Source organism: Triturus cristatus, chromosome 10 (assembly GCF_964204655.1).
Source record: "Triturus cristatus chromosome 10, aTriCri1.1, whole genome shotgun sequence".
In the NCBI taxonomy this organism is placed as follows: Eukaryota; Metazoa; Chordata; class Amphibia; order Caudata; family Salamandridae; genus Triturus; species Triturus cristatus.
In genome coordinates this window covers 812,096,164-812,121,219 of record NC_140593.1, presented here as the reverse complement: position 1 = coordinate 812,121,219, position 25,056 = coordinate 812,096,164, and the positions used below count along the sequence as shown (strand labels likewise).

Below are 25,056 nucleotides of genomic sequence, written 5' to 3'. Positions count from 1 at the left end.
CCCTTTCACTGGTCTAAGCCAACGAACGGCAGCCCCATACCTGCGACGTCTTCGGTCCCGGGAGCCGATACGCTGGTCTCTGCCACGCCTATCCCTACTGCGGCTACGACGCTTTCGATCACGGCTCCTAGAGCGACTATGACTTCGTTTCCTGTGACGGTTCTCCTTGTCACGTTCTATAAAGTGAAAACAATGATTTAGTTTCAAACAAAAAGCAACGTGGGGACTATGAGCAAGATGAGGTAGGTCGGATGAACTTAAGAGGCTCCCATTGGTTTTCCGAATATGTATGCAATATGGTACCCCTTGCACTAAACGCACTTGCTTACATCTGCCTATGAGGTCCAACGCGTGAGTAATCGCCGTGTAATTCTGTCCAAGTTTCTTTCTACCTGCATGAAGACTTATCAATGAATTGTTTTTTTTTATAAATCAGTTTGTAGCGGTCAGTCTAGCTGATGGATCCACCTAATAGGAATTCGGACGTTGCACTTGTAACGCGTTAACGCTATGCTCCCAACTATGTATCATTACAAAATACACGCTTGCACTTTTAAGTAACCTTCGTAGGGTTCTATTATGTGCGAGCTTCTTATTCGGCTAACTCGCCACCCTACGTCCCAATTTTACCCGTTTATGAAGTGGATATATTTTAATCCGTCAGTTAACATTGATCTGTAGAAATAATTATGGCAATACATGCGCTTGTAAATACACTGTTTTGTACTTCGCTGCACTTAGATGGTCGTAATGACCGAAGTTCTCTGACAAACTGCCTTGCATAAAATACGCCAATCAGAGAGCGCACCAGCAACCGTACTGCTTTGCCAGACTAATGTAAAGAGTAGTCGTGCCTTCATCCGGTTTCCACAGTAAACCTCGGTGCTCATCTCAAAACGCAATTTGCCTCAGTGGCATTAAATGCATTATAAACACAACCCAATGTTTTCAGACCACATACCTTCAAGGAACTATCGCTATCCGGTCCACGTAACCGCTCAAACTCGTCGAACTCGGACATGTTGGTTACCCTGATGGTGGTGGTGGTGCCGCTGCCGGGGGCTTCTTTCGACCCCTCCTGCCGTAGCCAAGGAAAGAGAAGACGGGGATCCGAACGATTATCTCCTGCAAAAAAAGAGGCGGTATGAGGGCGAGTCCGCCCGCCCCGCAAATCTTAACAGCCAATCATGTACCGCACTGAAGAAGGCAACCACTGAGGATAAGCTGTAACATTTGCGGCCAATCAAAAACAAAAATTGCGAGCAAAATAAACCAATCAACGGAGCAGTCTTCGCTCCACGCCACTGACGATATGTCCTACGCGCTAGTTACGTAGAGGCAGTCGTGAGGCTATACATACGCACATATAAAAATGTTTAAAATATAAATAGACCTTAATGTCCAGCTTGACAAAATACAACAACAAGCACGCACCTAATGAGAAGATCGCGACCTGGCAATTAACAAATGCGTCCGGACGCCGGGACACCACCGCCTTTCTCCGAGGCACAGCAGAAAATGCCTCGGCGAAAGGGAGTGTCCTTTTCGGATTGGGGGGCGTGTTTTGCTGTTGTCTCCTCCCTGAGACTTCTCGCAAAAAACACGCCCCCCGATCCGAAAAGGACGGGGCAGGATTAGAGTGACGGGACCTCTTCTCCAATGGCTGGCCAGCATTTACTAGGCCAGCCAATGGAGAACAGGGAAGAAGAGGGGCGGGTTCAAGCCCCTCTTCACCCAAGTCATTATGTCTCGTGAGCGAGACTGCGCAAGCGCAGCCATCGCTAGCCGAGACCTAAAAACTTTTCTTGAAATTTCAGTGCAGCATTGGCACTCTCTTTGCCTACGAACTAAAAGCAAGTGCCAGTATCTGCCTCAGACTTTCACTAATATAGAGGTGCATTTTCTCATGGAAAATTCCAGCCCGTAACCTGCCGCCCACCAAATTCTTGTACCTCCCCGTGCCAAGGACACGTTCCCAGCCGGCCGGCCTGATGTAGTGTCTTCGGCATGAAGAAAAATACAATCCTTCGATAAGGGCCGGCCTGAACCGGTTCTCTCCAAGCGAATAACACCTCCTAACTAAAACACTGCCTATGACCTAGAAGCATCCCAAGCTGCCGGAGCAGGAAGAAAGATGGAGTCTCTCCCGTTTGAGGCCTACCAGGCCTGAATTCAGCACGGCTCCATGAAATACCCTCACTACAGAATAAATTACCCCTAATACTAACGAATCTATCCCCTAGGATATGTGTGCAAACCCTGATCTATGGGGAAGAACACAGGACCATGTCGAAGTGCCTAATAAATAGGCTCTATACACTACTCTAACCCTTAGACTTGAATGGAAAGAGACTGAAGTCACATTAGTTCCCCTTTAACACAGAAAGGCCGGGAAAATCGAGCAGTACAGCTGCGCACATGCGCAGTCTCGCTGGTGAGATTTAATGTTTTTGTGGTATTTTCTGTAAAGGGCTTTAAGCCCCACCCTTCTTTCCCATTGGCTGGCATCACCGTTTATGCTAAACGGTGGTCAGCCATTGGAAAAGAGCTTTGTATGATGTTTACTTTTGGCCTTTTCTGCCGTCCCACTTGAAAGGCCTCGCCTGCTTTCCTTCTGAAGTTAAAGGTTTCTTATCTTTATGGGGCCAAACACATGGCCCCATAAAGATAAGAAACCTTTTACTTCAGAAGGAAAGCAGGCGAGGCCGTTCAAGTGGGACGGCAGAAAAAGAGAAAAGTCCATGTCACAACCACGGCTGCCTGGCGAGCGCTTACAGACTTGTTTAAATACTTCTCCGTGGTCCCGGGGCAGCTTCACTATACTCTTCAATCCCCGCTTAATCCACCTCAAAGGGGAGCCGCTGAATTGTCCCTTGGCACGGTGGGTATTGGTATTGGGCAGGTCAGGTCCCGTTCCCTCATTATGAATGCCCCCGGGATCTCCAGGATCCTGCAAGCTGCCGAGCGCTGGACGGTGGAGTTGACATTCCTTCGAAAACTTTTCATAGCTAGACGAGTCTGCTACAGGCACACTCCATCTGAAGCCTGGACTGCACCACAGAGGGGCGTACCAGGGGAGTCTTTAATGTTGCACACATGACTCATTCTCCTGGAAGGCTTTGCAGAACGCAACACTCCCGACAAAATATATATTTCACAACAGTCGTTTTGCACAAGGAGTGCTGGCGAGATGAAAGCTAAGAGGTAGCAGGAAGCACAGAGGATCGCTTAGAGACTCCCCTTTCTCCTGAATGGACTCTCCCGACTTCACATGACTGCGCTCACTGTCTGTCCACTAGCTAAGACTTTCAGCAACAAAAGGTGCTGTGATGCCAGTCAGGCTCTGCGCATGGAAATGCGCTGCAGACAAGGGGAGTGACATGCCTGTTGGAAGGGGGGGGACACCGGCTGACACATGGTTTCAATCATAGAGAACTGTTTACTGCAGAAATCGAGCTGAGAGAACAGGATGGAAGGGATCTCGTGAGGACATGTAATAGTTGCCCCATATCGGGGGCTAGTTGTTCGTTCACCCTCTCATGCTTTTTTGATTGCGTTTTGCATCTTTCTCGTTTTGGTCGTTTAATTCAAAATGCACGAATACTAGTGCGGAACCTAAAAGTAAAATAAATAAATAGTAAAGACCAGAATGAGTTACTCCAGCCTGATATGATATTATCTAAAATCATCATGGCCCCACAGGGTTAATTTCTTTAAAACATTTTTATATAGTGGTTTATTCTGCCATAATTACCGTTTCAGGCTGCTATCGACATCATTACTCGCAGACTAGGACAGTGTTTACAACAGGACGAGGGGCGGCAGTGCACGAAAAGCAAAACTATTTCCATTTCACACAAAAGCGGTACTCTTTTTATGACCTTAGAAATATTAAAGTTTCAGTTAGCCCGGCCTGGATTTAAACTTTCAAATCAAAGACAAATCTAAGCCGCAGGTGCGTCAGTCACTGGACTACATTACAACCAAAGTAAGTGACTAAGTGAAAATAAATGTTTTGGGGAAGCACAAGCGTACTTTTTTTATCCGGTTCTCTCTTCGCTGTACATAATAAATTCATACTTAATTCCTAAACAACCGAAATTAGATGGTTTTACCTTTATCAGTCGTGCCAGGCCTAAACCCTGCAATCTTGATGTTTGCATGGATGCGAGAGCTGATGGCTGAATGTTCGGATGCTTTCGGTGAATGAAAAACAAAATTCCCCTACAAAGCAGAGAATTCCCTTGCCGCAGCATAAGGGGCTTTTCACTCCGCCCCCTCCGCCTCACTGCATGGGACAACTGCTGATCTGCATCGCCAAGGAGAAGAAAGGCTTGTTGCCTGAAGTGACCAGTGTCTCAGAATCCGTTCCATCATCCTCGTGTCGCCATTGTGTTCCCCTCTAGCTGCTGCCTCGCAGACATGCTCTTGCATGGGAGAGCGGGGAGACATGGCAAGGGGTCCATGCATAGGCAAATTCCGATACAGTAACCGGGCGAGGTCCCGCACTCGGAAGGGAGGGAGGAGATTAGGGGTGAAGGAGTGACGGACACATAGTACACGCAATGAGATGGATTTGAACTTTTATTGAAATCTGAAATCCAAGTTCCAATTGGAATATTTCTACCCTTCAAAATAAGCCGGCGACTGTATCAACAGCTGGGGTATTTTTCAAGGCCTGGTTCCAAGTGACGTCATATATAATAACAGCAAAGTTTGAGTTGTCTTTCCTGCCAGTCGGAACCCTATCATATCAAAACCCGTCTGTTGAGATCTACCTGCGTGCAATATAAGGTTATGAATAGGCCTGGGCGTTAGCAGAACTCTAAAAAACTCGGACACATTAAGCGGACTTCCGCAAGTGGCAGAGTGCCTTAGGTCGCGCCATTTGCACTGATGTTTAAGGGCCGGGTGTTTGTCCCACAAGTTTCCAGCGCAAACAGCACCATGCCCAGCACAAGAGGGCGCTGCTTCTTTCTGCCGCTCGAGCAGATTTTCTACTCAAGCGGCAGTTTTCTCAACACGAACGGATGGCTTCTCTACGTGAGCAGTTGTGAACATCCGTGACCGCCCAGGTTGAGAAACTTCACTGAAAGGTGGTCTAGCATTGGATTTTCCTCACTCGTCAACTTAACCTTGGTGAGCGTGGAAAAAACTGCACACCGCTTTGGGGAACAGCGTTTTTCGGAACGCTGCATGCTCCACGGAGTGCGAAAACCCGTCAAACTCCGCGAACAGAGTTCACCGCCCAGGCCTAGTTACAAATGCCCCATTTCGCCCACCCCCCATATTAAGCTTATCTAATGGGCCGGAGTGCTTGCAGTGTGTGCTTGCAGCAATAGGGTATTCATGCCAAATATGCTAAAGATGTGTCCTTCTAGTGTTCTTCAGGTGATGTCTCTGTCCCAAGTCTCCACCACCACTCATTATAAAACAAACCATACCTGCTAATCCGCTTCTCCCACTCCCAGGTCTGTCCTCTGTCATTCACTAGACATTTTTTTAAAAGATACCCGAGTAGTATCCTGACTCCCTTTCCCTTCTTCCACCTTACCCTTAGTGTATATTTAAAAATATAGCTGGCATCATGCTAACATCCTAATCAAACAACAAAAGAGTGTCTCCACATACAAAGGTTTGCAAAAAAGGAGGGAAGAAGTCACTCAAGGTAAAAGAATGGAACCCTCACTCACCAACCTAGTCGGTGACATGCTTCATCATGGGGTCCCCACCAGGAATACGACGTGTATTCCTGGTGTGCTACAACGCTTTTAACATAGCGGAGCAGATTGTATCTTATAACCTCAGATGAGGAACAGGGTGATTTAAAATGGGGCCTTTTCTCAATCCCAAGAACATTTTTAATGGTAGGTAAGGAATGGCACCAATTAAAATAAAGTGAGATGGATGTCGCTAACTGGTAATTAGTTGACCAGATGCATCCTGAAAAAATGCGGTCAACATGTTACAGTTTCCATGATGATATTGTCGAAGCTTTCGTCAGGACCAGACAACACCATGGCGGTATAAGCACGCTAAGGCTTACCCTAACCTCTGGTGTAATTCTTATATATTGCAACTCCCGGTTTACGTGTGGACCTTCAGGGATTACCCAAAAGCAAATGATTTCTGAAAGAGACAACAGAAAAGAGACTTTTTATAAGTGACTATCCCGAAATGAAAAGGATGTTTCCACTATTGCCCCTCACTGAATTCACTTGAACTAAATTTAATTCAATAGAGTATAACATTCTCTCAACGGAAGAGGAGGGGAAACGGAATCCTGGATTTGATATCTCTTGAATGATTACATTCGACTTATCGTTTAAATGGTACTTCATGAGTTAATTATCTTAGTGTACCATAATATTGATTCATACATCTATCAGCAGAACCAATAGTTAACTTAACATTTGTTAAGATAATCAAAGATCGAAGAACATGACTTTTTTTAAAAACTACATAAAAAAAAAATTGCAATGGCAGTCTTAATACATCCCACACTCAGGGGGGGGGGAACAAACATGAGAAAACACAAGGCTTACATCAAAGTGAATAAGGTTGCGCTCCTTAGAAACTGCAGGGTGGTGGGAACCTCAATGCAAATCTAAGAGTAAACAGAATGAGGTAGCAGTATTAGATAACCTCCAAAACTGTTCAGAGCAGCTATTCAGTAAAATGCCGATCGAAATTACACTTTTCTATTGTAAAGAGGAGCAAATAGTACTCACTTAGCTTCGGTTCAACCGCCAGCCGAAACACCTACTTGGTCCCTGCAGCCCTGGAGGTGATTGCTGCTTGGTACGGCAGCAGATAAATAATAGCGGTTGTGCCCCTGCGCGCGTACAACTCTGTACGTGCTTCCGGAGCGGGGAGTCACGTGAGCGACCTAGTTGCATGAAAACTTCAAAGGTCAATGGTTTGTTCCGGTTAGAAACACTAGAACGTCAACCAAAGATCGTGTTCATGAAACTTTATTGAAATCAGGTTTCTGACTCAATGAATGCGCAACGGAAGTTTTGTTTTTCGTAACAAAGATGGGAATCAATCTAAAGTTGACAGGAGAGATTGATCTCGCATTTTAGAACCCTTGAATCACCCTGTTCCTCACCTGAGGTTATAGGATACAATCTGCTCCGCTATATTAAAAGCGTTGTAGCACACCAGGAATACACGTCGTATTCCTAGTGGGGACCCCATGATGAAGCATGTCACCAAATAGGTTGGTGAGTGAGGGTTCCATTCTTTTACCTTGAGTGACTTCTTCCCTCCTTTTTTGCAAACCTTTGTATGTGGAGACACTCTTTTGTTGTTTGATTATAAATAGTTAGGGGGACTAAGAGTGGTTCTTCGTTGATTCCCTTGCCCTCTCTCTCTTTTTGTTTTGTAATAATCATGCTAACATCTTCACCACCCTTTGGCCTTTGCCCCCACTTCCTCTGTATATGAAATGTACCTGGTGTTATGTTATCCTCCCTTTGCCTTCCTCTATATCTCCCTTCCCTTCCAACTGAAATATACTTTGGCGTCCTGCAACCCTCCCATACCTCCCAATGTTCGAACTTACCATTCCCATACATATAAAAAACTGTGCATTCTGCCACCCTCTCTCAGTTCCTTCTGGTCTTTCATTCCTATTCCCTCCACCTTCCCCATCCCCCTTATGATAAGTATAAATGTTGTCCTGCCACTCAGCCCTCCCCTTTCCAGCTTGCCCTCGCTTAGTGTCCCAGCATGCCATGCACCAGTTCTCCATGACATAGTGGGGAGCAGCCAACATTGTCAGCAGCAGCCCTGTCACACAGGTGCTGACTACTAGGGATCCGCTGTCAACCATTGGACTGGGCAGACTTGTGGCAGGCAGGAGTGATGGTGAGTGGTGATGCTATATCATCACCCGTCACTCCACCTCACTTGGTTCTGCGTAAAGTAAGAGGACACTGGGAGAAACAGCAGATTATCATTCACTCTTTCACTCAGGGATCTGTCACATGCTGCTGGCCAATGGAGGATTTTAATTTAGTTCACCATTGCGGGTCCCAACTAGCCACATGCTGCTGGTCAATGGAGGATTTTAATTTAGTCCACCATTGCGGGTCCCAACTATCTACATGCTAAAGCCGCCTTTTGCCATCTGAAAACGACTGTCAGATATGAGATGATAGTAACAACGTCCATCCCAGCAGATCTCTGATCCATGACTTCTTTCAACATATGCCTCCTGAGGACCATACATTTAAACAAAATATCTCAGATTGGGCACCACTGTGGAGTAACCAGCTAAGTGAACTATGAATTCAAGAAATACCACAAAGAGACCTGCAGAGCTGCTAGCTTACTGAAAATCATAAATTGTCCACCTCTCTCAAATTGCTTTATGCATCACATTGCTAAGCTCTGCGTCTCATAACATGATCTCGGTGGTCTTAATGCACGATATGGAAAGACTTCCCACACAGGATAAAAAAAAGACAACACCCATCAAGCCACATACACTACTACTCTCTAGCATGTTATCCATGTAGGCAAGTACTACAGCACTACACAAATAGGGGCGGTAAGCACTATATGTTACAATGCAAAACAATACAATACAATACTTCTCTCTTCTCTGAAGACCTAGCAGTTTGGAAGAAGACAGGGCAGGGAGCCCGTATATAAGTTCTAGTGGTAGGACATCACAGGAGTGAAAACACAGGATATAATTCCCATATTCAGTTTACATATAACATAGCAGTCATTTCCCTGTATTACACATCCCAAACAGTGGACATGAGAGGAGAGGAGGTTCATTTAAGAGGCACTGCTAGTACAGTGGTCAGGTCCCTCGTTCCCACAGGGCACTGAAAAAGGAATGCGGATGCACTTCATTCCACAGGCTTTTCCAAACCTTACTTTGTGCTTCTGCACTACTGAAGCACTTGGTGGACAGGAGAGCTCGTGATCCATACATGTCTTGTTGGTTGCCTCCTAAATAAACCAAATGGACTACCATCACTTGCAGCCCGTTACTTGCGGTTAAAAGGAACTCCGATAAACTGTGAACCAACCATTCTATTTTGATCTCTAACATCCCAGTCTCCTTATATTCATTTCTGCTTTCTCCTTGAATGATTTGTTTTTTTACCCAGACAGAAAGGTACAGAATAGTTGACTGTCTTCTAAATAGCTATGTTACTGCAATTTCACAGACCAAGACCATTCCTGCTTACATGGGGAGTGCTACACACTCTTACATCACAAAGCCCTGCGATTCAACAGGTAACACAAGCTGAAGATAAACAATTTCCCTAAACATGGAAGGAAACATTCCTCCAGCCCCTCATGAGTAAATGGTGTCGTGCTGCCAGTCAAAGATACAATTGGAATGCCATAGACATGAAACAATTATGCTTAATAACACTCAGAAGGCTTTCTTGGCAGCCCCTTTGAAGAATAAGTGGTTGCCAGATTTTGCCTAATTCTTCCTCCCTGTAACACCTGCTCCTATGAGGACACACTCCCTCTCATACGTTATCACAGGCCTGCCCATCCTATCCGTCCATAGCGGCACATCAGAAGCTAGTTGACAGATATGACTCCTGAAAACTGTTCAACTAAACAATGACCAATGGATGCAATCATGGAAGTCACCACCAATTCTCTGACTCTTTCATTGGCCTACACAAAGTAAGCGTTCTCTGGCTCTTTCATGGGCCAACATAAAGTAAGCGTTCTCTGGCTCTTTCATGGGCCAACATAAAGTAAGAGTTCTCCGACTCTTTCATGGGCCAACATAAAGTAAGCGTTGAAGAACAGAGAAAAAGCCAGACTCACAATTACTGCTACTACACTGCCTTGCAAATTGAACACTATAGTGAATGAGGAAACCCCTGATCTGAACTTTCTGCTCCACAGTAATGGAGGGCACCCATACATCACAAGCAAGTATGAGATACAACTGCATGCAAGCAAAAGAAATTTAGGAGCAGACTACAAATTATCACAGTTCCATTAATGAGTGTCTAGCCATTTCATGTTCTACCTTAGGTCACTAACACACATCTTGGTGTTTATTGCCCATGCCTTACACAGGCATGTTCAATTTTAGCAACCAAGTTTGCAGGAAATATCTTTGTGTTATTTGCTTCTGGTGCCAGTAGCTGAAAGTAATCTACCTATAAAAAGAAAGAAAAAAACAGCCATCTTGCTTTAACCAAATACACTTGCCTTGCAGTAAAGTTTACGGTCAGGAACAAACATGTGACACAATTCCTTACAGAAGTCCAAAAACTAGAATGCTAAGGGTTGTGTGCCTTGTCACTACATGAACAATCCCACAGATCCTAGACCAGTGGTCTTCAAACATTTTTATGCTGCAATATTTCTTCTGGCTCCCCAGAATGACGGCACTTTTTTCACATTATTCACAAAAATTGGTAGTTTCAAACATATTTAATAGTTCCCGCACCGCAGTTATGGTAACGCATCCTTTTTACGTCTCGCGAAGGGGGGCTTGGGGGGGGCAGGCGACCGAAGGGAGTCCCCACCCCCGGGCAGTTTGGGAGGGGGCGTGTGGGGGGGGCGTGGCTGGCCCCGCGCGGCCTTTTTTGAATTTTGGGCTCCTTTCCCTACTAAATGCAGCCCAGGTATAAATACTTTGGGCGCCTGCTCCCGGCCACCATTTTAGGTTTGGTGACCTGGTGGCTGGGAGCTAGGCTAGTGGTGTGTTTTTTGTTAGGGTCGTTTAGCTTTGGTTAGTAGTATTTCTTGCTGTTAGCAATGGCGGAAGGTGATTACCGTGTGTTGGAAGCCCTCCGGCTCCTGAGCGAGGCGGGCGGGATGGACCTCGTCGTGGGTGAGGTGGCGGGGCCGTCGCGTCCCATGCGACGGGCCTCGGCGGGCGTAGCGGCGGCGGTGGCGGCGTGTACTTCGCCGAAGCGCATGAAGCCCATGGCGGTGAGTGACAGGGGCCGCCAGCGCTCTAAGAGGGCGGCCCCAGCTGCCGGCGTCCAGCGGAGGGCTCCCGTACCGGTGGGGGAGGTGCGAGGAGTGAGTGGGGAGGGCCGGGAGGGCTGGTGCGCGGAAGAGCTGGCGTTGAGGGTGCCGGCGGCAGCGGCGCGCTCGTATTCTTCCCCCGCGGTGAGAGGCAGACGCGGGGGAGGGCGCGTATATGAGAGGCGTTCCTCTTCTTTGCCTGAAGCTCCGGCGCTGTATCGGACAGAGGCGGGGGGCGGTGTCGGGCGCGGAGCGGGTCAGGAGGTCGCGCGTGTGGCGCGTGCTGTTTGTTCTCCTCGCGCGTATGCTGCCAGGGAGGCGGGTGTCAGAGCAGGCGGCGCGGGGGGCTTGAGGGCTCAGCAGGTGGCCTCGTTTTCTTTGCAAGATTCGTTTGTGGAGCAGGACAGCGTGGGGCAGGGCATTGGCGTTTTCGATGGGTCAATGGAGGATGGGGAGCAAGGGGTGGTGGGGGCCACAGGAGGGGAGAGCCCGCTATTGTTTCCCCCCCCTTTATCTACAAGGGGAGGGCCGGGGTCTGTAGGGACGAGTTCTCTGGGGGAAGGGGAGTGGGCCCAGGTGGGGGGGTGGGGCTCGCAGCAGGAGTTACGTTTTTCTAGGGATTTTGGGGTTTCTCGGGCCCCTGTGTCTTCACGTGGGGGGGGTTTGCGTTCTCTGGGGGTTCAGGAAGGTCAGGGTGGGGCAGGAGCGAGGGTGGGGGGTAGTGAGGAGGATGTGATGGTGTTTGGGGATCTGGAGCCGGCTGGGGGAGAGTTGGCCTGGGACGGTTTGGATATTTTTCCCTCCTGGTCTGAGGGGGTTCGGGGGAGTGGTGGGGAAGCGGCGTCGGGCTCGGTCCAGGTGTGGGGGCGCGGGGGGGATTTGGAGTCGGGGGTGGGGGCAAGTGGGGACGTTTGTGGCCCGGTTGCAGGGGGGATAGGCAGTTCACGGGTTGGTGGGGTGTCGCAGGTGACGGGAGAGGCGTCTGCGGTGGTGCAGGCGATGCTAGATTGGAGTGGGGATGAGGAAGGTGTGTCTCCGGCGTTTTCGGGCAGTAGGTTGCAGGCGGGTTTTTCTGGGGGGCAGCAGAATAGGGAAGTTTTTTCAAGTGGGCATAGGGCGGGCGGCGCGGTTAGCTTTCAGGGACCCAGCACACCAGTCCAACCTTTTTCTTTTCAGGTCAAGAAGAGTAGCGGCACCGCGGACTCGGTAGGGCGAGGTGCGGCCCATTATCGCCGAGGAGAAGGGAGGGTGAGGCCTTGCGCGGCACATTCCGTACCGGCGGGGGATCCCGTCGCGGCCAGCTCACGAAGATCCGGCGCGGCCTCGCTGGCCCCAACGTCACGGGGGTCAAGATGGACGGAGTTTTCAAATAAGATGGATGGTTATGTTGCTCAACGTAGGGGGGAGGACCGGCGTGTACAGTCGGCTCCCCCGCAAGCTGGTTTTATGGCCGTGGAGGCCGGTTGGGCTAATTCTGGGTCCGGTAAGGCCCGTGTGGTGGAATTTGCTGAGGAGAATTTGATGGTGGAAGAGCCACTCTTGCTGGATTATGAGGAAGACAGCCCCGAAGAAGGGGAAATACGGGGTTATGAGGAGGGGGGACACTCTAATGTTTCTCGCAGTATGTTACAGGTGTCTGGTGCGCCACACATGGCACAGCCCGTGGTGGTGAAATCCAAAGGAGAGCACGGCCCGTCAGCGAGGGCGCATCCTCCAAGGGATTCTTCTGAGAGGTCGGCGAGGCGGTCGGAGTCGGTCCGCACACCCTCTTTAGAGCCAGGTGAGAGCGCTAAAACACGGGCCAAACCTATTATGGTGTCTGTGGGATCTGGGGAGGATGGGGGAGGGGGTGTGTCGGAGGGGAGATTATATAAAGGAAAATATGTGAAAGATACAGGAGTCGGTACGGTGACAGAGGTAGCGGTTCTGGGGACCAAGGTAGAGACTGGGTCGAATACGGAGGTAGGTGAGGGTAAGGACAAGCCACAGAGCAAAGAGTTAAAGATTAAGAAGCTCCCTTATATGGGGGTGACTAAGCCGTTAGGCGCCCATTTAATGTTAGCGACCAAGGAGCGTATTTGGAAGGGCGAATATGTTGAAATTTTGAAGCTATTACACAGGGAGGTGAGGTCTAAGGAGGGTTCTAAGGAAGAGGAGTACGAATTGGCGAAGCGCCCTAAGGTGCCGCTGACGATTGAAAATTGGACGGCGGCATTTTTAATTTATGCCAGTGTCTACTGTGAAAAGTTTCCCGAGCGCTGTGTGGCCATATTCAAGTATATGGACGTCATACGGAAGGCCCAGATTACAGGCAATGGTTACGCTTGGGCACAGTATGATGAAGAATTTAGGGCCCGTATGGCTTGGGATCCGGAGGCAAAGTGGGGTGAGCTAGATAATGATTTGTGGCAGCATACCATGGGGGCCGCACCAGGAGGTAAGACTATTTTTACGGCTAGTGGTCTGCCTCTAGTTTACCGGCCCTTTCAGGGCAAGCCCACCCGGGGTGGGGTGGGAGGCTCAGCCGCGTCACAGACTGGGGTCGGGGCTTGTTGGGATTTCAACAAAGGCCTATGTACTCGGGAGTATTGCAAATACCGTCACGAGTGTTCCAAGTGCGGCAAGCGCCACCCTCTCGTCAATTGCTGGGGCGTTAGGCCATCAGGCGGACAGCAAGGGCAGCAGGCAGGCGCAGGGATGTCTAGCAATGCGCAGCAGTCACAAGGTGGTCGGCGAGGTAGGGGCGCACAGGGTTCTAGGCCGAAGGGCTCCTACGCCAATTAAATTGGCTCAGCTTGAGGAAGCATTGAAGGGCTACGGGGACTTGGTGGCAAAGCAGACAATTCTTGATGGTTTCAGGTGGGGTTTTCATTTGGGGTACCACGGGCCCCGGCAGAGAAGGTGGGCGGATAATTTGAAATCCGCCTCAGAGCACGCTCTGGTGGTGCGTGAAAAATTGTGTAAGGAAGTGCAGGAGGGGAGGATGGCAGGCCCGTTTGGAGAGTGGCCAGTTCATAATTTGATCATTTCCCCTATTGGTGTGGTGCCCAAGAAGGAGGAAGGGCAGTTTCGGCTGATTCAACATTTGTCATGGCCTGAAGGGTCGTCAGTCAATGATTTTATCGATGAAGACGCTGCTTCGGTGTCATACTCCTCAGTTGACGTCGCCATGTCACTTGTCGTGACCGCGGGCGCAGCTGCAGGTATGGCAAAGTGTGATATCAAGTCGGCTTTCAGGCTGCTCCCGGTTCATCCGGACGATTGGCCGTTGTTGGGTATACAGTTCGAGGGTAAATGGTATGTGGACAAGGCGCTACCAATGGGCTGCTCCGTGTCATGTGCTCTGTTTGAACTGTTCAGCACTTTTTTGCAATGGTTTTTCACGCATCGCACTGGTCACAGCTTGGTCACCCATTATTTGGATGATCTCTTCTTTGTGGGCTCTCCGGGCTCTTCGGAGTGCCGGCAGGCTCTGGAATCTTTTCAGGAGATTATGGAGGAATTGGGGGTGCCGTTGGCTCCGGAAAAAACCATGGGACCGGACACTGTTATCTCCTTTTTGGGTATTGAGCTTGACTCAGTGGCAATGCAGGCCCGTTTGCCTGAGGATTAGAAATCCAAAATGTTGGCGTTGCTGGACACGATGTTGGCCCGGCCGAAGGTGACAGTGAAGGACATCCAGGTGCTGTTAGGCCATTTGAATTTTGCTTGCAGGGTGGTAAGGGCGGGTCGGACTTTCTGTAGGCGTCTGGGCCGGGCTTTGGCGGGTCAGCATTTACCTCACCATCATGTGCGTTTGTCAGCAGGCGTGAAGGAAGACCTGCGTATGTGGTCCTTTTTCTTACACTCCTTTAACGGAGTGCCACTGGCCAGAGATGAGGATGTGCAGTGGGACGTGCAATTGTTTTCAGATGCAGCGGGCAGTGATGGTTTTGGCATTTACTGGCAAGGGCATTGGTGTGCAGAGAAATGGCCGCAGGAGTGGAGGAATGGTGGGCGGAGCATTGCCTTTTTGGAGCTTTTTCCACTGTTGGTGGCTTTGACCATTTGGGGCAAGGAGCTGGAACATAAGAGGGTCCTGTTCCGTGTGGACAACATGGCGGTGGTACAAATCGTCAACAGGCAGTCGGCTAGGGACGAGCAGATCTTGAAATTGATGAGGGTGTTTGTGCTGGGCTGTTTGCGCTACGATATTGCATTCAGGGCTTTGCACGTGCCAGGTGTGGACAATGACATTGCAGATGCTTTGTCTCATTCGCAGTGGGAGAGATTCCATGGGCTGGCCAAGGAGGCGGACAGGACACCGACCCCGATGCCGGAGCACCTCTGGTCTGTCGGCAACGTAGGGTATTTCAACTGGTGGTAGGTTCTCTGTCTGCTTCCACTCGTGCAGCGTATGCTTTGGCGTGGAAGGAATTTTTGTCTTCAGGAGCGCGTAGGAGGAAGGAAGGGTGGCGCAGTTCAGAGGATGTAGTTCAATTTATCCTTGAGCTCATCGAGAAGGGTTTGTCTAGAGTCACCATTGCTGGGAAGTTGGCGGGGATTTCCTTTATGGGTAAGCTTTTCTGGGGATATTCCCCGTCTGCTGGGGAAATAGGACGCAGGATGCTTGAGGGTTGGGCTAGAGAGCGGGGGGGAACTGTGATGTCCCGTTTACCTATTTCCTGGCAGACGTTAGCACGTTTGTTGACAGTTTTGCCTGCAGTTTGCAGGGATGATTTTGAGGCTTCGTTGTTTGCCACCCTTATGGTGTTCATGTTTTTTGGGGCTTTTCGGGTGGCCGAGCTCCTCGGGAACAAGGTAAAGAGGGGCATTCGTTGGCAGGACGTTTTCTTCTCGGACACAGGTGTGAACATTTGGTTGACCAGTTCGAAAACAGACCAGAGGGGGATGGGTACGGGGGTGTGGTTAGAAGCAGGAGCCCCCAGTTGTACGTGTCCGCTGCGTTTGGCGAGGCAATGGAAGATATTATGTGGGGGAAATGGGGGCGAGTTGGTTTTCAGGCATATGAATGGGGCGCGCGTCATGGACTATCAGCTGCGTATGGTTCTGCGCAAGGGGTTGCAGCGTATTGGTTTGGATGGGGCCCAGTTTGGGACGCACTCTTTTAGAATCGGGGCGGCAACTGAAGCGCATAATCGGGGTTGGTCTCAGGGCGACATAATGCGCTTAGGGCGCTGGTCATCCGACTGTTTTAACAAATATGTACGAGAAAATGCAGCGGAGGCGCCTGCGTCCACCTCTTTGGCTTGAGTCTCATTTTTGTTTTTCTTTTCAGGTTTGGTGGCTGGGCCACAAGCAAAGGAATTGACGGTGTGGATTGTGGGGCATTCCTTCGTCAAGTGGGCACATGTTCAAGCGTGCAAAAGTTATTTTGGGGGAAGTTTGGGTTTTAATGACAGCCTTTTTCGGGTGGTCTGGAAAGGGAAGGGGGGTATGCTTTGGAGGGAACTGATTCCATGTTTAAATAAGGCCTTGGTGAGGGGGCATTGCCCGGATGTTCTGTCAATCCATTTGGGGGAGAACGATCTTTGCAGCGTGAAAGGGGTGGTATTATTGCGTGCCATGAAAAGGGATTTGGCTTTGTTAAAGGAGCAATGGTCGGGTTGTCATGTTCTCTGGACGGAATTGGTCCCGAGGAGGGTGTGGAGAGGGGCTTTGAACCCCAGAGCCATCGACAGGTCTCGAAAGAAGGTGAATATGGAGATCTCCAGGTTTTGTCGAGATTTGGGTTTTGGGAGAGTGACGCACAAAGATATCCGTTTTGAGGCGGTAGAATTTTTTCGCGGAGATGGGGTCCACTTGTCAAGGTTGGGCATGGACTTGTATTTGTTGGAGCTTCGGGAGGTTTTGTCCCGGTGTTTGAATGTGCAGAATCAGGCTCGTAGTGTTTAAAGCTTTGTTGGGGGGCAGAAAGAGGGGTGGGTAGTTTCACCGCCCCCCCTCTTTCTGGGTGGCGGGGGTTATGGTGAATTTTGGACAGTTTTACCGGAGGTTGGTGGAGTTATGTTGTTGAGTTGGGTTATCGACAGGGAAAGGATAGGTTGGGAACTTTAGTTCGGTTACACAGTTTGGGGGCCGATAGCTGTAAAGGGGCAGGCAGGGGAGTTTGGTTAACGGAAGGTTTGTATTTAGAGATTGTTGGGGGGATTCTATAGGAATGTAATGTTTGATATTGTTGTAATGTTGTATTGTACGGGCGGGGCGGGGGCGGGCTCGAAGGAATTTAGGGGAGGGGGCGGGGGGCGGGGTTAGGCATGTTATATTTAGTGAGGTTTAGTTTTGGAAGGCGTTTCGGCCCAGGTTTTAAAATTGTAATGTGCACCTGTCTCCAATAAAGCGGCCTTTTACACACAAATCTTGGTCAGCAGCCTGCTTTACCCCCCCACCCCTCCCTCCCAAGGGGGGCTTGGGGGGGGCAGGCGACCGAAGGGAGTCCCCACCCCCGGGCAGTTTGGGAGGGGGCGTGTGGGGGGGCGTGGCTGGCCCCGCGCGGCCTTTTTTGAATTTTGGGCTCCTTTCCCTACTAAATGCAGCCCAGGTATAAATACTTTGGGCGCCTGCTCCCGGCCACCATTTTAGGTTTGGTGACCTGGTGGCTGGGAGCTAGGCTAGTGGTGTGTTTTTTGTTCCCACCCCCCCTTTCCCCACAAAAAACACTTTTGTTGGTTATTATTTTTCTGTTTTCCACTTTGGTATTTTTGGGCGGTTTTCTTGGGACAGGTGTGCAGGGTTTTGTATACGCTTGTATTTTGTCGCTTGGAGCAGGTGCTGTGCGGGGGTTATGGTGAATTTTGGACAGTTTTACCGGAGGTTGGTGGAGTTATGTTGTTGAGTTGGGTTATCGACAGGGAAAGGATAGGTTGGGAACTTTAGTTCGGGTACACAGTTTGGGGGCCGATAGCTGTAAAGGGGTAGGCAGGGGAGTTTGGTTAACGGAAGGTTTGTATTTAGAGATTGTTGGGGGGATTATATAGGAATGTAATGTTTGATATTGTTGTAATGTTGTATTGTACGGGCGGGGGCGGGCTCGAAGGAATTTAGGGGAGGGGGCGGGGGCGGGGTTAGGCATGTTATATTTAGTGAGGTTTAGTTTTGGAAGGCGTTTCGGCCAAGGTTTTAAAATTGTAATGTGCACCTGTCTCCAATAAAGCGGCCTTTTACACACAAATCTTGGTCAGCGGCCTGCTTTACCCCCCCAACCCTCCCTCCCAAAGCGCTGTCGCTAGCGAGATCTATTGTTATCGACTTGCTTTGGAAGGGAGACAGGACATGTGCATGCGCAGAATGGACTGCAATTGTGAACGCGCCCGTGAACGCGTACCACGGCATTAGATTAACTTGCAGGACAGGGGATGTGCATGTGTATAGCTGGCACCACGTTTACGCGCCTCCTGCTTCCTTATACGACAACTCCCAGGACAGTAAATTGGCACGTGTACAACTGGCTTTTGCTAAATAAACACCAGAGATATGCACGCGCCAGCTTCCACCATACATCCCAGTTATGCTTGGTTGGGCTCACGGTGAAATGTGGGAGAGCATCGGAAGCGTGGGGACTATCGATTACAGAGCAGACTCCTGCTCGGGCAGAACAAGTGCTCAACTCTCCCATCAACCCCTCTCTCTCGCGGTCTGCCCGTCCGCCCATCATGCTCTGCTGACCTTCACTCCCTGCACCCTAGCGCCCCCACACAGCCTGGGCAACATGAAGCGTTATACAAAGGACGTTACATAAATAAAGGAGAAATACACATTTGTAGAGCTCTCTTACCGGTGCTGCTGCATTGCAAACCCGCCCCCAGGCAGGCTGAGCTCCCTCTGGGAGCCCTAGAAGGGGGACGGGCGGTATGGGAGAGAGCCCGGCCTTCGCCTCCAGGGGAGTGCCCGGGATTCGAGGCACATCCAGGGGCTGCTAGGGAGCTACGCAGGGGTCCTCCACCTCCAGCGATACAGGCAACTGCACTGCCTCCCTGAGCTCAGAGAAAAGCCTCGGGGAGGAGACGAACACAATGAGCTTTGGGGAGGCCATGCGCTACCTGCTGGACGCTGCGGTGAGTGCGGGAGAGAAGCCAGGATGCTTGGGGAGAGAGAGAGCAGAGTATTTCTCCATTGCTAGCGGTACAGCAGCTACGCCACTTTAGGGCTAGCAGCGACTGGCCTTTAGAACACCTTCGCAGTGTCCTCGCAAACATGCACCCTGAGGGCCGTGGCAGGAACAGGAAATACATGGCGCTGTTTACCTTTTGTAGTTTCAATTCCTTGCTCCAGCTCCTCGACATCAGCAAGAGTATATAGAGGCGCTAGGAGTGCGATAAATGATCAACCTTGTGATGTCAAAAAAGATAATAGGGTGCCTGGTGACATCGCTTCCTATCCACAGCATTTTCATGAATGCTGCAGTTTAAAATATCACCAGCATCTGAATCAAAAATTACTTAATTATCGGATTTGTATCAATCGGTTTCATCGCAAAAAATGCAGTGAAGCTACAGACTACGGACAGAGGCAGGGTTGAATTGGGTTCAAAAATCGACTCGGGCACACAAAAAACAAGCATTAAAAATGCAATAAGTCTCGCCTTTCATTAAGTTAAAGCCATTTGCTTTGCTATACAATACCATTAGCAAAGCAAATAGCTTTAACTTAATCAAAGGTGAGACCTATTGCATTTTCAATGCTTGCTTTTCAAGGTGTTGGCACAGGGATCAGAATCATGAGGTATTCAGTAATTACTGCATCCATCGCAATTTTACCCAGGTAAATTTTGGCTGAAATTTACAAGGGGGAATTTATGCTCAGCTCATATCAATACATGCTGACTTTGTTCCGTAAGGCAACAAAATCCAGGTATAATTGCTCAATTTAAAGAGGGAAACTTATGATAAGTACAAATTATTGCATGAAAGTGGATCATTCATCTAATCTAGAATGAAAGTCTGTGGTGGAAATTGTAATCGGGCCGTTGTCTCTAACATGCTTGAAAAATTCAGAGCATAGGGAGACCAGAACTGTGCACACTGACTCTATACCCCTACCTTGGTGCTATATTTCCAATGCCCACATTTGATATCAGAAACGGCAGTGACAGGTATTCGTGGATTAGCTGCTAGATGGTTCTCCCAAAATTGGTTCCTCTTATGGTTTGGCAGAACAATCTAAATATGTATTATATTTTTCACTGCCACTCTGGGTGTGATGTGATGCTAATGTCCCCACACTGGCACAGTGGATTTCTGGGAGGCAGACTCTAAATTATGCCTTAGGTCCTTTTTAGGTCTCACCTAGCGAAGCAGCGCATGCGCTGCTCGCCTCGGAGAGACCTATAGTCGCCAGTTTCTCTGCCGAAGGGAGACAGAAGATGGCACGCGCGGACATCAGATGTGCACTCTGTACGCGTGCACATCTCCTGTCCCCGTTTAGGGCTGGTTATTCCTCCCTTTTGGGGTGGGCTTCTGTGGCCGCGGGCGAGGTACAGCAACAAACCTCAATAACTCCCTCAGTGCTTTCTAAACAAACGACATGACCTTCTTACATACAAAATTGAAAGCGAAAGTCCCGCCGTTCTGATTTATGTGGTTTTATCTGGTTGAAGAATCTTGTAGGGTCCCCACGTAATTCTGAGCTGGGGAGCGGTAACAATAACACATGGGAGACAAAGCTACCCATACCCCGTCCTGATGAGGGGGGCCTACGGCTCCCAGGGCTGTACCAATGCACTAAAGAGAAAGCTCCTGTGCTACTTCCAGAGACAGAAGAAGTCCGGCGGGGGCGAATGTCATATCAGACTCCCACCCCAGAGAGGTGCTGGTTCACTTTGCGGAACACGAAGGTACTCCCCGGATATTTTTCTGTACTCCTTGTGAGAAAAGCAGCAGCAGTGCCAGTCAGGGAAGGCACCAGGGGTCTATGATATCAGATTGGGATCAGGGAGACTTCAGTCAGCATTGAATACTCAAACTATGATGTGTTACGGACGGGCCTCGTGACAAACAGGTGACAGTTTAGTTTTGAGGTAGACGAGATACAATTGCGCACGTTTGTGTCCCTAGTTCACCAACCTCTAAAACCATTCAAACTTATGCTTATGGGCAGACCACTACCTCAATATTTGTTGATTCATAACACCACTCACTGCCATACCATACCTCCCAGTCACCCTCCAGTGCCACGCAATACCACTTGTTCACTGTTCACTCACCTTTAGTTACTTATAAATCACCTGCAGCATTATTCTTATACATGCATCCCACCTCATTCATCCACTGGCCTTCCTACCTTTTTACCCTCAACAACGTGCAGCACGGAAAAGCCATTACCATCACTCAGCTTCTCTCAAAAGAACTCATCAACACCACTCACCAACGTCAGCACCCACAATTACCCACCAATCAGTCACCAACAGTCTTTTACTCTTCTCACTTGCAACAGCAGTCGCATGGCCCACAATATAATTCACATATCCTACGTTCACTAATATACACCAGCAGGAATTCTGCTCTCCAGATAACGTAGTCACCTATGTTCTTACCGCACCTCTCATTCTAGATGACACCTACAATATCTGCATTAACTGAATATTGCTTTGTCATGATAGGTTTTAGCTTATAATCAATTTAAATGACCCCATGAGGGAAATCTCTGCTGTTTAGTGCATAGGGCCGTGTATGTGTTTTTGCCTCTTTTTGCCGTGTCCGTGTGTTTATGGGTACTTGCATGTCTGCTGACAGTTTATGAAGCCAACTATTCATCTAAGGTAGGCCAGCCTTGTTTATCTGTTAAGTGCTTTCTTTCCTCATCCACCTTTGTACTGTTTCACCTTTTCGCCCAGTGCTTTAAATGGAAGTACAGAAGTGCAGGTACTCACTACCCCAGAGTACCTTTTTGATCCCGTGAAGTGCAGGTACTCTCCCATAAATAGTTTTGTGCCAGTGCTTAGAAGTGCAGTTGCTCTTCCGTTCAAATGAAAGAAGTAGGGGAGTGGATGTGGCCAGAACTGAGGACTTTAGAACTGGGGAACTTAGGGGCACATGTACAAATAAATCCTGGAGCGCTGTGATACGCCAAATTTCGCAACACCGCATTCTGACATTTTCAAAATGCATGTATGCGCCATATTTATAAAAAAATGGCGCACCCCTGTGTTTCCCTAGCGCTGGTGCTAAAAAAAGTTGCCTAGGTTCAGCACAGGCACCCTGCCGCCATGTTGCAAGGGTGCCTGCGCTGCAAGGGCATTGTTCATGTGCAGTAAGGGTCACCTTCCTGTTCATAAGCAATCAATGATAGCAATTTGCTCCTTCTATGTGAGCTGCCGAATGCAGCACACATAGAAAGAGCAAAAAGAAGGAGAAATGAATCATTTCTCCTCGTATTGCCATTCTAAGTCCAGGTATTCCCTGGCCTTAGTTTCTTGGTGCTGCCCCAGCCTTGTAAATCTGTGGCAGTTTCAAAAAGCAATGGGTGTTGCAATGGAATGCCTACAGCAACACCCATTGCATGCCCCTTTCACACTAAGTGGTGCGCGGAAAGGGGCCTTATTAACAAGGCAGCGCTAAGACACAAAAAGTGGCTTAATGCCTCTTTGTAAATATGGAGAAGGGCATATTGCTGTCATAATGTCGCTAAAAGTGACGTTCTGGTGGTGATATCTCCTTATACATATGCCCCAAGTTAGCGTCTCGGCAGTGACGCAACATCCTGAATACATGTCAATAGACCTAAATACAAAATGCTTTGTTTTGGCAGTCTCTTGCCTGAAATTGACTCTGTTTCAGTAGGTGTCAATGGGGGAAATACGTTCTGCCGACTATGTTTTTGAAATATCCCACTTCATTCTTCTAAAATGTTGGCATGTATGATCATGTGATACTGGGCAAATCCTTTAATCTCTTCCACGTACCTAAAAAATGGTCGTGACTTTGTGTAATATAACTAATGTTCATGTAAAGCGCTCCAATACGTACCCTTGCGTCAAGGGTTTGCGCTATATAAAACTAGAAATAAAAGAGCATGTAGCCAGTACCTGCTCATTTAAAGGACTCTTCTCGCCCCTTTATACTCATCTCACATTACCTTTTCTTGTCGTCTTACTTCAGCTGCTTTCTTATTTTCTGTTCAGGGCCTGCTTAGGTTATACCCTCTTTTCCTTCTCTTTTTCCTTCTCTCGCTTTTTCCAACTCCATCATTATCTTTGCTGAGCCCTCACACATTTCCAGTATCTTCTCACTCTGATTCCTCATTCTTCTTTCCCTTTCTGCTCATACTTCCAGTGGTGGCTGGCATCTATGGGGAGCGCTGGGCAGGCAGCGTACACACGCACGCAAAATACATTTTTTAAAGTAAAAACATTCCTGAATGTGACGTGACATCCTCCGATCCAGTCCTCTTCTCACCACCGGAACTGGAAGCAGCTACTCCCTTGACCAATCAGGGCGCTGCTCTCATGCAGCATGACGGAGGAGCCTGGCTCAGAAGCCAGCAAATGAAAAATAAAACAATGTTTCAGCATCGTTCTATTTTTCATTTGCCGGCTCTGAGCCAGCACTGTAGGGAGGGGCGGGCCGGAGTGCTATGTGCACTCCCTAAATGCGCATATTTGTTTAGCTGTCCGTCTCAGACCAGCCAAACACACATGCGCACATTGAATATCCGAGCTGGAGAAACCCCAGACTCCCTGCTCTGAGCAGAGCGTCTTCCCACCCTGCTCAGGCCAATCCCCGCACTGCTCTCATAGCATGAGAGCAGCGCAGGGATTGGATGGTAGTCTGTCCGAGGGGCTGCTGGGACCAGGAAGAGGACAGGAGGCACAACGCGATGCGGGAGGCGACCGGCGACTTAAGGTAAGTTCCTTTTTTTAATATGGATTGTTTCTAATACCCCCTGCATGATCCCCAGTGCTCCTCCTCCTGTGCTCCCCCTCCTGCCCCCCCCTCCTGCGTTCCCTCCACCCGCCCACCACCCTTTGTTTGTCGCGGCGGCCACTGAAAATAAAGTGGTAATAAACTACTGTTTTATTTTTCAGGGTTTTGGGGGGGTTTTAAGCGAGGCGACGCTCCTCCACTCCAACGGAGGAGCTGCCCCTGCGTGATACTTCTCAACTTCCTTCACTCTCCCTTATCTCCAACTGCTCTCTTCTTCTTCACCAATCCATTCTTTCTCCTCCTACTCCGCGCCCTCTCCTTATTTCTACCTTACTATTTTTCATTTTCCTTTCTCTTACCGTCCCTTCTATTTCGTTCCTTAGTCTATCCTCATCTTCTCGCCCATTGACTCCTCTTTATTTCTCCTTCTCCGTGTATCTTTCTCCTTCTCGTCCCACTTGCTTAACCCTCCTCTTCTCTCCACTTTGCTTTTATCATCTCTCTGTCCTCTCTGTTTTGCCCTCCTTTCTCCTCTGCCTTTGCCTCCTTCCCCTCTCTCCCTCAGCCCCTTGGGTCGACTGACTGGCATCGTCGTTGTTTTTATCACCTTGTGGTTCTTCCCAGAACTCGTTAAGTGCCTCCCGTGGGGGGTTCTGGTCTGGTTTTTCCCTCTCTGTCTCGGTCATTTTCCCTCTCTAGCAAGTGCCTGGCTTTCCGTCTACGGAACAGAGCGGCCTTCGATAGCTCCATTAGATGACACAACCGGTACAAGAATTCAATGCGCCCTTCAGAGCCCAGGACTGAACGGGGTGATGGTGGATTAAAAAACAAGCATTGATAAAACCAACAGGTTTCGCCTTTAGGATATATTGGGTTTGCCAATACCTTTTAGTCATGCTATACAGCATGGGTACTCACAAACATTTTCCCAGGGGCCAAATTGTTTGGTCGCTGGTGGGACCAAGGGCCGCAGTGATGCTGACAGGGTGGTGGTCAGGGGGTTGTTAAGATGGGTGTAAGGGAATCGAAGCATGTACATCTAGTGGCTGAATTGAAATGCACAATATGGAATTAGAAAACCTGGGATCCATCCTGGCTTCCCCACTTGATCACATTGTGTGATCCTGGGCACTTGTTTTATTTCACTTTCCCTCCTTTTTCTTCACCACCACCTATAAAAGGACCTCGAAATACATGACTTTCCGGTATGCGTTGTAAA

At 49.0% G+C, this 25,056-nt stretch overlaps 1 protein-coding gene across 1 annotated transcript in view; it reads right to left on the bottom strand.

Moving 5' to 3' along the window:
* Nucleotides 1–25,056, bottom strand: part of LOC146790046 (uncharacterized) — a 43,970-nt gene that overhangs the window by 2,455 nt on the left and 16,459 nt on the right. The window contains exon 2 of the mRNA XM_085631252.1: nucleotides 41–176. Within this exon, the coding sequence (XP_085487378.1) occupies nucleotides 41–176 (136 nt within the window). The remainder of the gene's footprint in view (nucleotides 1–40; nucleotides 177–25,056) is intronic.